The following is a 12,280-nucleotide window of genomic DNA, read 5'->3' on the forward strand; positions in this document are numbered from 1 at the left end:
ACATCCCAGCACAACAGCATTTATCGATTGAAAATATGAAATAAAGTTTATTCATGTAATGTAAACTAATTAGACTATAGCTATGCTATACCATATAAAAGTACCACAGTGCTTTGAGCTAAATGCTAACATCAGCATACTAACACATGTTTACTGAGGGGTGGTGTTGACTTGCTAACCTATTAGCATTTGTCTTAACGTTTCATGACAATCTGTCCACTAGCTGCTGGGATACATTACAGTATTTCAGTGTGAACCAAACTAGTGGAATGACCAACTCTGTCATCTAAGAATTGTGTATGTGTACCATGCAAATTTTAGCTTTGACTGAAAGGCACAACAGCTACAGTTTGACTCAATAGTGTTAATATATTTTACACTTATTGTGAGCTGGGCTCTAAACTTTACTCACAGGTCTGGCAATTCTTTGGCCCGTAACAACAGTTAACGAACACTTACTGAAAATTTTTCAGTTCTTGTTTGTTACAGTTAGAGTGTCTATGAAAATTATTCAGCTCTTTTTTTTATTATGATAGTGAATCATGATGATTTAACATGACTAAACCGTGCCTTTTGTACAATATGTACAGTCAACAAGCTCACAGATGGTCTCTGCATATCACTTAGACCGATTCCAAGTTAGAGATTTGGTTGTACATAGTTGTAAGCCAGAGTTAATTACCTTAAACGTTGTCACCTTTTTAGTTTTAAACTCCCAGCAAACTGTTCTGCCTCCATTATCCATTTACATAACCACTCTGGGACACTGTAGTCATTATCGTTCAATCTTGAATCATGCATGCCTTGTAAACACATGTTTAAGACAAACAAAGCTTTATCCTGCACAGCCAACAAGTATGTACAGTATTTGAGTGAATTAAAAACACTACGACATTTGTTAATTTTCCTGTAGGGCAGAGAACAGATACACTTCTCTATTGGTTTTGTGGGTCAATGATGATTTAGTATCCGAATGCTCCAAGAAAGATATTTTAAGATGTCATCATTTCCCCAGTACTGGAGCTGCTTCATAATCCAATACTCAACAATATTTCAAAATTGTTGGCAGCTCCCTTTACTGTTTCCACTGAAGGAGAGGAAAGTTTTGGCACCCTACCCCCATTTTACCTACAATGCTCCTGCAAGTGTACATGAGAGTTATTTATAGCCACAGTGAGGAGACCTTTGAAGCATAGCTCTCACCAGTGTATGTTGGTATGTGTCTTGGAAATGCTTCGATCCCCACCACACTTGTCCAGGTTTTCTGGAGGTGGTCACAACAAAGTGTTTAAATTGCCTCTTCAACAAAAAAAATTGTAGGGATGAATTGATAGACTGCAGTTTGTATAGTATCAATGACCAGACAACTAGCCTTTAATTTAAATTAAAAACAGTATAATTCATGCTTGCTGTTGATTGGCTCTCTCATATAACCATCACCGACTCCCATCCAATCAGGTGAGAGTGTAGCATTTGAACGGATGAAAACTGTTTGCTGGCAGCCAATCAAGGTCAAGATTGGTACTTTTCTGCCACTGAAAAACAAAATATTTTGCTAAAAATTTAAAATCATCATAAAGACACTTTAAAAAAAGACATAATGAAAAACTTAGATTTTTAGTAATATTAGCGTAGGTGAACATACAATCCATACAAAAAATTGATTATAAAATATAATTAATCTTAAATATAAAATTATTATGTAGTGAATTATTGATGGAATAAATACTGAAGCTTTACTGTTACATGTAAATGACAGGTGGTAAATAAATGGAAGTTATTTTACCCAGTTGAAGGTCACAGTAGATCTGATGTCTGAATTAAAAAATGAATTTTGGAAAAATACTGTTTTATTCCACTTCAGTTTAATTAAATTACACAGTCACAAAATGATGTCTGCTTTTGTAAAAAAATTCAAATAAGCATACTTATATTGTTTTGCCAATATGTGCTATTGGCAATAAATACACTTGCTAATCATTAAAAGATAACTGTATATGAGAAGTCTCCTACTACACATAATTTACATTTTACATTTCAGTTGTGTCCTCCCAGAGTGAGTTAACTCATTTTGCATGTTCCACATTTACAACAAACAGTAACAAAGCAATCAAACATGGAGTCTGCGTCTCCCAAACATCTCTCATATTATTCAAAGAAATTCACATATGTAACACATTAACATAAGTATTTTATGTTTTTAGATGTTCATGCATCTCACAGTTTTATTCTATTGCTTGTAAACAAGAATTTCTCAAGTCTTCTGCATCTTCATCACCCCAAAAGTATGGAAGGTCATTATTATCAAAATTACTGAGTGAATACAAAACAGTTTAAGTTAAATGAATTGGCAACTGACACAAAACTGTCTTCAGTTTAAACTAGCAAATCTGAGCTGTCAGTTAATGTTTCCACAGGAGGAACAAAGACTGAAATTGTGTTCTAAGTCTGAAAACTAACAATGAGATTGAAATGGATTTTAATCTGCTCTCACCCTGTCTTTTAAGTAATGTAGTGCTATTTGCTGAAGAAGATAGGATCATATAAACCATAAAGTGGAATTTTCTTAACTTTTAGCAAATGGCCCATTATTTTTTAAAAAGTCTTGTGAGTTGGGGGTTCATAAGTACAGATTTTGCAGCCATGACTTAAAATGAAATTAAAAAAAATGTCCCTATGCAAATCCTCACATTAGCCAATTCATTTTCACTCAGTTATTTTGTCCCTGACAGTCTTCCGTACACATGCAAATACGTTCACAGACTAACCTATGTTTTTCCTGAGAATTGGATAATAAACATAACGTCCCTAGATCTTCAGATCATCCACCCTGGTCTTGTTGTTGCTGTGCTTGCTTGACTGGCTGTTTCTGCGCTGATTTTCGGCAGGCATCTCAAAGAAAGGAGTGGAGATTTTCCTCTCCTTTACTTCATCTACCTCTGTTTTACCTTTCCTCTCCACAGCCATATTATCTCTGTTCTGCTTGTAAACCACTTTGCTGTTGTAGGGGCTGTAAGCAGAGTTTGGCTCCGCCATGCCATATTTGGGGTCCATCTGGAAAGGTTCTGGGACTGCAGGATGACTGGCAAAGTAGTTATAGTTTGGGACAAAGGGCATAACTGCCTCACTTAGGTCCTTGGGAGCCTCACTTGTTGCCTGTGATCGTCTGTACCGGAGGCCCTGATGGCACTTTGTGAAACCTAGATGGTACATTTCCACCAGATTGAGTAGCAATGAGATGCAGGCCACTGCCAGCATGAAGAGGATAAAGACTGTCTTCTCAGTGGGTCGGGAGATATAGCAGTTTACCACATTAGGGCAAGGCCAGCGGTCACAGGTGTACATCGGCTTGAGATCAAAACCATACAGGAAATACTGAGCTACAATAAAAGCAACTTCAAACAGGGTCTTAAAAATAACGTTGAAGACGTAGGTACGCAGCAGTGCACCTTGCAAACGCACATGGCCCTGGTTGTCTTTTATTGGGGCCTTCTTGGTCTTGTTTCCAAGTAATTGCTGCTGCTTTTCATTGTGGATGGCACGGTCCTTCTCTTTCTGCTTCTCCTTTTCCTCCATGCGTACCAGGTGAAGGATATGACCCAAATAAATGAGAGTTGGCGTGGAGACAAAAATGATCTGCATTACCCAGAAACGGATGTGAGAAATAGGGAAGGTCTTGTCATAGCAGACATTCTGACAACCAGGCTGCTTGGTGTCACAGGTGAAACCGGACTGCTCATCACCCCATACCTTCTCAGCAGCAGCTCCCAGTACCAGAATGCGGAAGATGAACAGTACCGTAAGCCAGACTTTGCCCACCACAGTGGAGTGTTCCTGGGCACTCTCCAGCAGCTTACCCAACAAATTCCAGTCCGCCATAGTGGCTCACAGCTATAGACACAGCTTTATTGGCAAAACCAGCAGAGATGGCTGTAAAAAGAGGGAAAGATGGGAATAAGAAATGTTTTCTTTTGAAATTAAACCTTGTTTATTTTGTGCATAAAACTAAGAAGGTTGTAGTGGTCTACTTCATAGGGTGTGATAAAGGCCTACTGAACGTACTTGGATTTTCTGTGGGTGATTCACTACAAATAACCTCTTTCTCATTGTACATTGTCATTTGAGTTATTGGTATAAAAAGGTTGATTGTAGACAATTGATATCAAGTCAATGTTGCATATTGTAGCTTTAAAGAGAATTTTGACAAGCTTGACGAGTCAAACCGTGTTGGTGTGTGAGTGTGTCTGTGTGTGTGTTTTATTGCATGCACAGAACCTATGTCAGTAAATTAATGGTGGAAATCATGAGGTAAAACAATATTTAATAAAGTGGGCTCATATTTACCTAATTCCTAATTTTTACCTAATTTTACCTAATTCATAAAAAAAATTAAAAACAATTGACAATTTACGCATTTACATTTTACATTATTACTTTTAATAGAATGGACACTCAGTTTAATTGGTGTCTAATTTATTAATGCTATGCCTTCTGTACATATCATTGTGACATAGTTTTTCAGGCCTCCTAAAACCATTTATGTTACTTCAGAAATGCCAAAGGAGACTTACCAGTAGAAAAACTGATCATGATCATGAATTCACTGTTTGTTTTCTAAAAGGTTGCATCCTCTCCAGTGTGCATTGATTAAAAACAGGACCAGGACACTGCTCACTGTGTGTCACAGAAAGCCCTCAAGCAGGCTGGAGACTCTTAGACTCTGTATAGATCTTGTGACACTGTACCCAACAGTGTTCCCCAACTCCAGAATTAGGTTTGTAGTTTAAATTTCAGGGCTTATTAGGTACAACATAGCAGAGAAGTAATTTTAAAAATAGCTGTACATTTCCCTAAGAAATAGGATCAGTGATCAGATATAGAAAGACTGTGGATTTGAGGTTCTGTTTAAAATACATAAAAACTGTTAGGGCAACATTAAAGGATCCCAGAAACACTCACACAGCAGTAATTTGTTTAGGTGTGCTGAAACTGGATCTAATTCATTTACATTTCCATTAATGTACAATAGTATAGAATTTATTAACTATAGAATGTGTCCTAATGATCAAATGAGCCCTTTTTTTAGTGATTAGCCAAAGTGTCTTTATGAAGGACTTACCTGGTAATGTTCATCTCCTACAGCAGTGAAGATTCAGAGTCGCTTGGTGACAGAGCCTCTTCATTTCACACAAAGGCCATGTTCTTCTGAACCACAGAGAAAACTGCAGCGCCGAGATAAACTTCTCTCAGACAGTTTTCAGTCTCCATGGTCCCGCCTGCTGCCCTCCCACTATGACCTGATCAGTGCCCGGTTTTCAGAAAGCCACCACCACTAAACCCCTGTCTGGTGTTAGTAAAAGCACAGATTTTAAACATTCTTGCCTGTAGGAAAAACATAAAAAACTAATTTCTTAATTGGTGTTTCTGTTCATCAGAGAGACAGCTGAACAGACCAGTAAGGATGTAGGTTAGTCCTCCATGTCAGGGGGATCTAAATATAATTCATGGTGAAGGGAGTGGCTTTGTTGTCTCTCTGTTGGTGATCTGGCCCTTGACTGTGCGGAGGTGCGTCAGATACTTTGGAGCCTTCTCTCAGTGTTTCAGTCAGAGTTACTGCTTGTTGAACGGCTGAGATGCTTTACGCATACATACAGAAAAAGATATACAAACTGAATCCTGTTACTTAGACTGTGTGTCATGTGAAAAGACTTTTACTATTTTTGTATTGCTACATTTATTGAAGTAAATTATCTTAATATTTAATGTTTTTATTAGTCCTGAGATGTAATTAAGTCGATTTGTACCTAGGCAATTGTACTTGAATATTTATATTTAATATTTTTTGAACACACATTTAATCCACCACAATTATATGTAAGCTGTAGTTATTATTTTTCAAATAATCACAATCAACTATATATCATCTGATTCATCTAGATACACATTATTACAGATTAAACCATCCAACAGTATGAAGAGTTTATATTTAGCTTTACGTTGACAAAACCAGAAGTGCTGTATAAATGCTATTTAATTATATTGATAAATTAATATACATTACACTAAAAATGTACTGATATTATAAAAATATATGATACTTTGAGTACATTCTGATGCTAATTCTTATTTGGACTGCTGGGGTACTCTACTCCTTTCCTTAATGGATCTTTCCATCATTTCCATATAGCAGCAATTAATTTGTGACAGCTATTTTTTTAAGGCCTAATTTTTGTAGTATACAGCGACTAATCAATGGTGAAAAAGCTGAGCAGTACTGTGGGTGATTGTCCTATCCACCCAGTTGGTGACAAATTGTTTATAACAAAACAATAAAATTTGGTCACTCACAGTCACTAACAACGATAATCACAGGACAAACAGAGTGGAGCAACTTGGTTTTGGTGCAGTGCTGCCAGCAAACTTGTAGTCATTTTAAACTGCTTGTTGAAACCATCCATAAAAAGAGAAGTGCCCTCCTACTCAGCTACAGCAGGACCAGCTGTTCCCTGGGTCAATTATTCTCACCCACACACTGACCCCCTTACGTGGCCAGGCTATTGATAACACCAAAACTCTACACTATGGCATTCAGAGGTAGAACTTAATCACCCCAAGATATTTCGTCACAGGTGGCAGCACGGCCCCAAGGATCCCATGTCTAAAGATGGCGATGGTGCCACAAAATATGCGACATGTTTCATTCATGTTTGTTGTTTGTCCCTGCAGTCACTCTGCTGACAGCAGAGATGAATCACTGAAAGTGGCACCGTTCAGACTGCAGCTTAATTTGAGGCTGCCCATCTCTGTCAATGATGATTTTAGTTGAAATATTTATTCTTTGTAAGGAAAAAACATGAGAAAAAACAAATTAATTATATTTTGAACAAATCACACTGGAGTCATACTAGGCAATTGAAAATGTTTGATACCATCATTTCAGCATGTGCAGTCCTTTCTTTTTTGAATTTGTCAATCACATTTTTAATTTGGTTAGATTACTTTCCACCCAAACCAAGTAAAAATGACAAAATTACACAGACTTTGTTTACCTTTATTCTTCAGCGTGCTGAAATATAATGTTACATATAAACAACCACCTTTGAATGACAACACATTTAATAAATAAAAATCTGCAGTTCAAGTTTTTTTTCAAGTTATTGCTTTGTTTATATCTGAAAAAAACATTTAAACAACAATGTAAATGATCTAAACCTATTTAACATTTGTAAAAAAACAAACAAACAAAAAAAAAAACATGTATCGGAACATTGTGAATTACAATGCCCAAAATAGCATTGCATTTTGGCACACTTTTCTGTTGTGTTCATGTAAAAACTTATCAAGATCAGAACATCAAGACAACCATGGAAGCCCATCATGTGGTCAGGTGGAACATTGCTTCATAGAATGTTACTTAGTTGGTCTTTATTTGGCCAAACATTAACCTATTATAGTACACAAGTATGTTGCTGTTCTATAAATACAAGATATTACTTGCATGTAAAAGGTTCTATATAAATTATGATTCTGATTATTATGATTATGATTATGATGATGATGGTGATGATTATTGTTATTATTATTATATTGTAGTTCTAATGCATCACCTAAGAACTGGTACAGTTCTTGAGTGAAACTTGTCTGAACGCTTAGTCTTTGGGACTATATTCACTGAATAATTCATCACAATATACAGTGTTTTATATGCACCTGATTTTAAGATAAATTAATAGTTGTTACCTTAATCTAAAGTAATTTAAATGTCCCTTTATGCAGGTATGAAATCTTTATTTTATATTAGAAAGAGCAAAGTTTCTGTTGAATCCAAGCCCCCATAGTTAAGTCCCCAGCATTGTGTAAATGCTTACTACAGGCCTTCACCACCAGGAAGACCACCTCTGCAATGTTGAGCAGAATACAAACCCCTGACACAGCCAGCATGAACACGGTGAAAACCGTCTTCTCTGTGGGCCTCGACACAAAGCAGTCCACTGTGTTTGGGCACGGATAAGAGTCACACTTCACCAGCCTGATCATCTTGTAACCAGGGTAAATCATGTAAAACACATACATAAAGGTGACCTCGAAGATAATGCGGAACAACAAGCTGATGACGTACGTCCACCATAGAGCCCCTGTGATTTTCATCTTCTGGGTCTTTATCTGCTCCAAGTCTTTGGGATTGGTTCGTCCAGACATTTTGTAGATCCTCTTGTCAACATGGCGGCGGTGGGCCACATGCATGGCTACCAGCAGGGCAGGAGTAGAGACCAGGATGAGCTGGAGTGCCCACAGACGGATGTGGGAGATGGGGAAGAAGTGGTCATAGCAGACGCTGTCGCAGCCCGGCTGCTGGGTGTTGCAGGTGAAACCAGATTTCTCATCACCCCACACGCTCTCGGCTGCAACCACAAGGACCATGATGCGAAAAATGAACAGGACAGACAGCCAGATGCGACCAATGCCGGTGGAGTGTCTGTTCACACCACTGATGACAGCATAAAATGAGGCCCAGTTCATCTTTGGTTCCGGGTCTGAAACATCAAAGGGTCAAAATCTGAGTGAAGATTGTTCTAAATTTCTTTTAATTGAAGTTTTTGGTCCAGTATATAAAGAACATACAACATGAAATGCAACCAAAAAATAAATAAATAAACATGCTATAAATCCTTGAGGAACAACATAGTAAAGTGGATTAATCAATAGGTGGAAATAAAAGTAGCAAATTGAAATCAAATAGAAAAAAATAATAATAAACAACACTGCAAATAAAATATACTTTCACAATTAAAGTAGGAGTATTATTTTTCAATATCTGGTTCTTTAAAGAAATTACAAAAAGTGAATACAAATTCAGAGCAAATGCCTTAATACACATCCAGTTTCCCCTTTGATTACCACACTCCCTCTTGTTGTTGCTTTACTTGGGTCCATCTAGTCACCAATCCTGACACATGCGCGCCAATATTGCTCGTTTACCAAAAGGTGAAACAATAAAACAAACAATTCCCCATGAAATTAAGCAACATAACTGCTCAGTCTGAACACTATCAACAGTAAATTTAAATAATTTTTTATTAAAGTTATGAGCATTAAATGGTGAGAGGCACCTACCTGTCAGTAAATATGCACATTTACAGAAGTAGCCCAATGCATCCCCACCTGGCCAGAAATCATCCAAATTTCTGTATTTTATTTTTTATTTTAATCAATGAATTGAGCACATAAAATGCAAATAAATTTATAATGACAATAATAATTTATAGACCTACACCATAAAGTTGTTGCAGGTTCAATTCCTCTGAGATAAGATAGAAATAAGTTCAAATATTCAGAAGAAAGTGCAAAGTCAACACATAAAAAAGTCCATGTAATACTGTATTTATACTGAAACCTTGTGTAACAATGTAGCAACATGGGAAATATTGGTACACTCAAAAGTAAGGTGGTTAGAGTATTTCCAGTTCTCTCTTTTTCTTCTCCCATTCCACCAAATTATTACATGTCCATGTCGATAAACAATGTTAAAAGTATACAGTGTTGTTTTCTGCTTAGCATCTTTGCAGGTGTAAAATACATTTTGGAGTTTGTACCTGGCTCAGAAGGTGAAAGAGGCATAGGAGGCAACCTAGAGCACACAGTTGAGCTGGTGGTTTGGCATGGATGTGAATCCAGAGAAGAAGAAAGCCTGTCTGCTCCCCTTTTGCAGTTGGCAGGCCACTTAAAAGCACAGCACTGAAGTCTGGTACTGTGCATCATGTGACATGTTTTTGCCCGTTGCCATGGTGTACCATGCAAAGGGGGCATCTGCACTCAAATGAAACTGCGGGTGTAGTGCTCTTAAATTTGTGGCAGGAAAATGATTACAGAACAAAAGTGTCTGGATGTGAATTAGAGGAAGGATTCCTCTGGTTTACACAATATCACCGGTCCCACTTAATTTTCTGAGCAGACGTATGGCTGAATAGTTATTTTATTGTCAGGAAAATAAAGGCAACATTATTAGATACAATGTCTATAAAAATGGTTTTACATTTCTTTTCCCAAACTCTTAAACTTCAAGTTAAGACATAACAGTAAATTAAAGAATACTCTTAAGCACCAAATAAAACAGCAGGTCATAAAAATGCTGTACACGAAAGAATCAAATCCACTTACCTTCAGCTGTAGGTGGCAATAAAGCACATCCAGAAACATTTATGTTGCCATTAGCAGATTTTGCCTGTGAACAATAGAATCAGAACACGGTCGCTTTCATTACTAATGATTTCTCTCACACTAGCCACTGCCCTGCACTGGAGAGGTCATATGCTTCTGCATTATTTGCATACAATGGCCCCATTTACCCAGACCAAACAAACGGCTTCAGAGTTCAGATCAAACATTTTAATTTCTGTCCTGCTGAGGAATCTGTGTGGGGACTGTAGTCTGACTTCTCATTCTTATTGTGCTGTGTTCGGCAGAGGAAGTGGAGGACGTTTTTGACGCAATATGGAGTTAAGCAGAAATGGCTAAAACAAAGAATGACCCATAAAATCTAATGATAAGAGAACAAGGGTTTCTTCAATCTCTAATCTAGTTTTCCTTGGCCTTTATAGCCATGTTGCTGCTGCGTGCCTAATATTTAGGGACAGATTCAATCAGTTTATGTTTCTCCTCACTGTGTACCTGGTGGGCCCAAGCATTGTTTGACATATTTGTTTGAAGTGGGATTTTTTACCGAATAATCTTGACAGTTGACTGTTTGTTCCATGGAGATGTTAAAGTGGTTCTTATAATCTCCATTGTTCTTTTAGATTAAATTCTACTAAAGCATTAATGCACATCCAAATTGTTCTCACCTGTAAAAATTACTTCTCTAAACTTTTCATTCTTTTCAGTCACAAGCTACAGTTCCTCTATCCATTTTATCAAATAGATAAAATAACTGGTCAGTTTTCACTTTTTTTTTTTGGGTGTTAAACAAACGTATTTTTTTATTTAATCATAAAAATTTATTGAGATCAACAGACCTGATCACAAGAGTAATGGCAGTGATGTGAGCATACAGGATACGCCCTTAACCCAGTGCTTATACCATAGTGGATTGGATAGCGTGTTTCTGCTTCTAAGTAAATGCATATTTTTAATTCTTTTTGGAGAGTAGGTCAATTTGCGATTTATGTCTAGGTAAATTAATGTTCTACATTATGTATTCTAATTGATTATGGCTTTTATTAGAAATATCATGTTGTTATGTTTATATGCATAGTTTACTAAAGCATATTTAGTGTTTTTTAGAGCCTAGAAAAAAATTTTAATAAATAAAAACATGTCTGTAAATAATAAGTTATCCCCAAGAAAGTTTGGTTTGAATTAGAACCAAAGACATACAATATGCTATCATTGTCATAAAAATAGAAAAGATCTTACATTGATCTTTGTGGCACATCTTCATTAGTGCAATTGATTTGAAACTATTGGCAACAACAGTTTGAACTCCAACAGAATTAGAACCAGCAGTGAGGAGAACAATAATACCAACAGCAAGCAGCGTATTTAATAAAACATCATGCTCGAAAGTATCACTCATTTTAATTTAAAGATCGAAGATCTAACAATTATGTTGTACAAAATGTAAAAATATACAAAAGAGCAATAATTGCTGCGATTTTAACTGTTTTGGAATGTAGCCTTTGTCAAGGTTTGGCAACTTGATCTTTTCAATTAGTTTTTCTTTGTCTATGCACCTTGACATCAGGTGAGGTTATACCAGACGTTTGTTTGATTGCATACTTTTGAATACTTTTGATTGCACTATTGTCAAAATCAACATAAATATCTGTGTATTCTTCCTTTTTTCACTTCCTATCTTTGCTTTCTACTGCCCCACTTTTATTGTAGTCTCATTGCCAAATTTGTGCCTGAAACCAGACCCCCACAATGAGTCCTAGTCTATGTTTGTTTGTGTGTGTGTGTGTGTGTGTGTGTGTGTGTGTGTGTGCGCGCGTGTGTGTGTGTGTGTGTGTGTGTGTGTGTGTGTGTGTGTGTGTGTGCATATTCTTGGTTTATGTCACCCTGGACACCACCATCTCCATTGTGTGATGCATTCTGACTCTGGTCATCATTTAGACTGATTGCACACACTGTGAACAGCTTAAGGGCTCTGCAATGGCTTAGACTACAGCCTGTCAAAGAAGTGTTACCAAGACATATGATTATGCGTAAACATTCCTGTGAGTTGCAAGGATCATTTATTGTTTCTCATGGCCTGTTCTGTAACACCCTTGTTGCTGTTTCT

The 12,280-nt window shown here is 36.9% G+C and overlaps 2 protein-coding genes across 3 annotated transcripts; both read right to left on the minus strand.

The window, feature by feature from the left end:
- Positions 1-1,819: 1,819 nt before the first annotated feature.
- gja2 (gap junction protein, alpha 2) lies at positions 1,820-5,620 on the minus strand. Its single transcript, XM_067492530.1, has 2 exons — positions 5,120-5,620; positions 1,820-3,930 (listed from the first exon to the last, which is right to left on the minus strand). Exon 2 carries the CDS (start codon positions 3,877-3,879, stop codon positions 2,809-2,811), a length of 1,071 nt encoding a protein of 356 aa, XP_067348631.1. The 5' UTR covers positions 3,880-3,930; positions 5,120-5,620; the 3' UTR covers positions 1,820-2,808.
- A 1,417-nt stretch (positions 5,621-7,037) lies between these two features.
- Positions 7,038-10,331, minus strand: gjb1a (gap junction protein beta 1a). 2 transcript variants are annotated; one of them, XM_067491737.1, is made up of 2 exons: positions 10,159-10,331; positions 7,038-8,534 (listed from the first exon to the last, which is right to left on the minus strand). In XM_067491737.1, exon 2 carries the CDS (start codon positions 8,518-8,520, stop codon positions 7,798-7,800), a length of 723 nt encoding a protein of 240 aa, XP_067347838.1. In that variant the 5' UTR covers positions 8,521-8,534; positions 10,159-10,331; the 3' UTR covers positions 7,038-7,797. The 2 variants fall into 2 exon arrangements, with proteins under 2 accessions (XP_067347838.1, XP_067347837.1); XM_067491736.1 differs by lacking the exon at positions 10,159-10,331 and adding an exon at positions 9,594-10,070.
- Between the last annotated feature and the right edge of the window lie 1,949 nt (positions 10,332-12,280).

Source organism: Channa argus, chromosome 22 (assembly GCF_033026475.1).
Source record: "Channa argus isolate prfri chromosome 22, Channa argus male v1.0, whole genome shotgun sequence".
Classification (NCBI taxonomy): domain Eukaryota; kingdom Metazoa; phylum Chordata; class Actinopteri; order Anabantiformes; family Channidae; genus Channa; species Channa argus.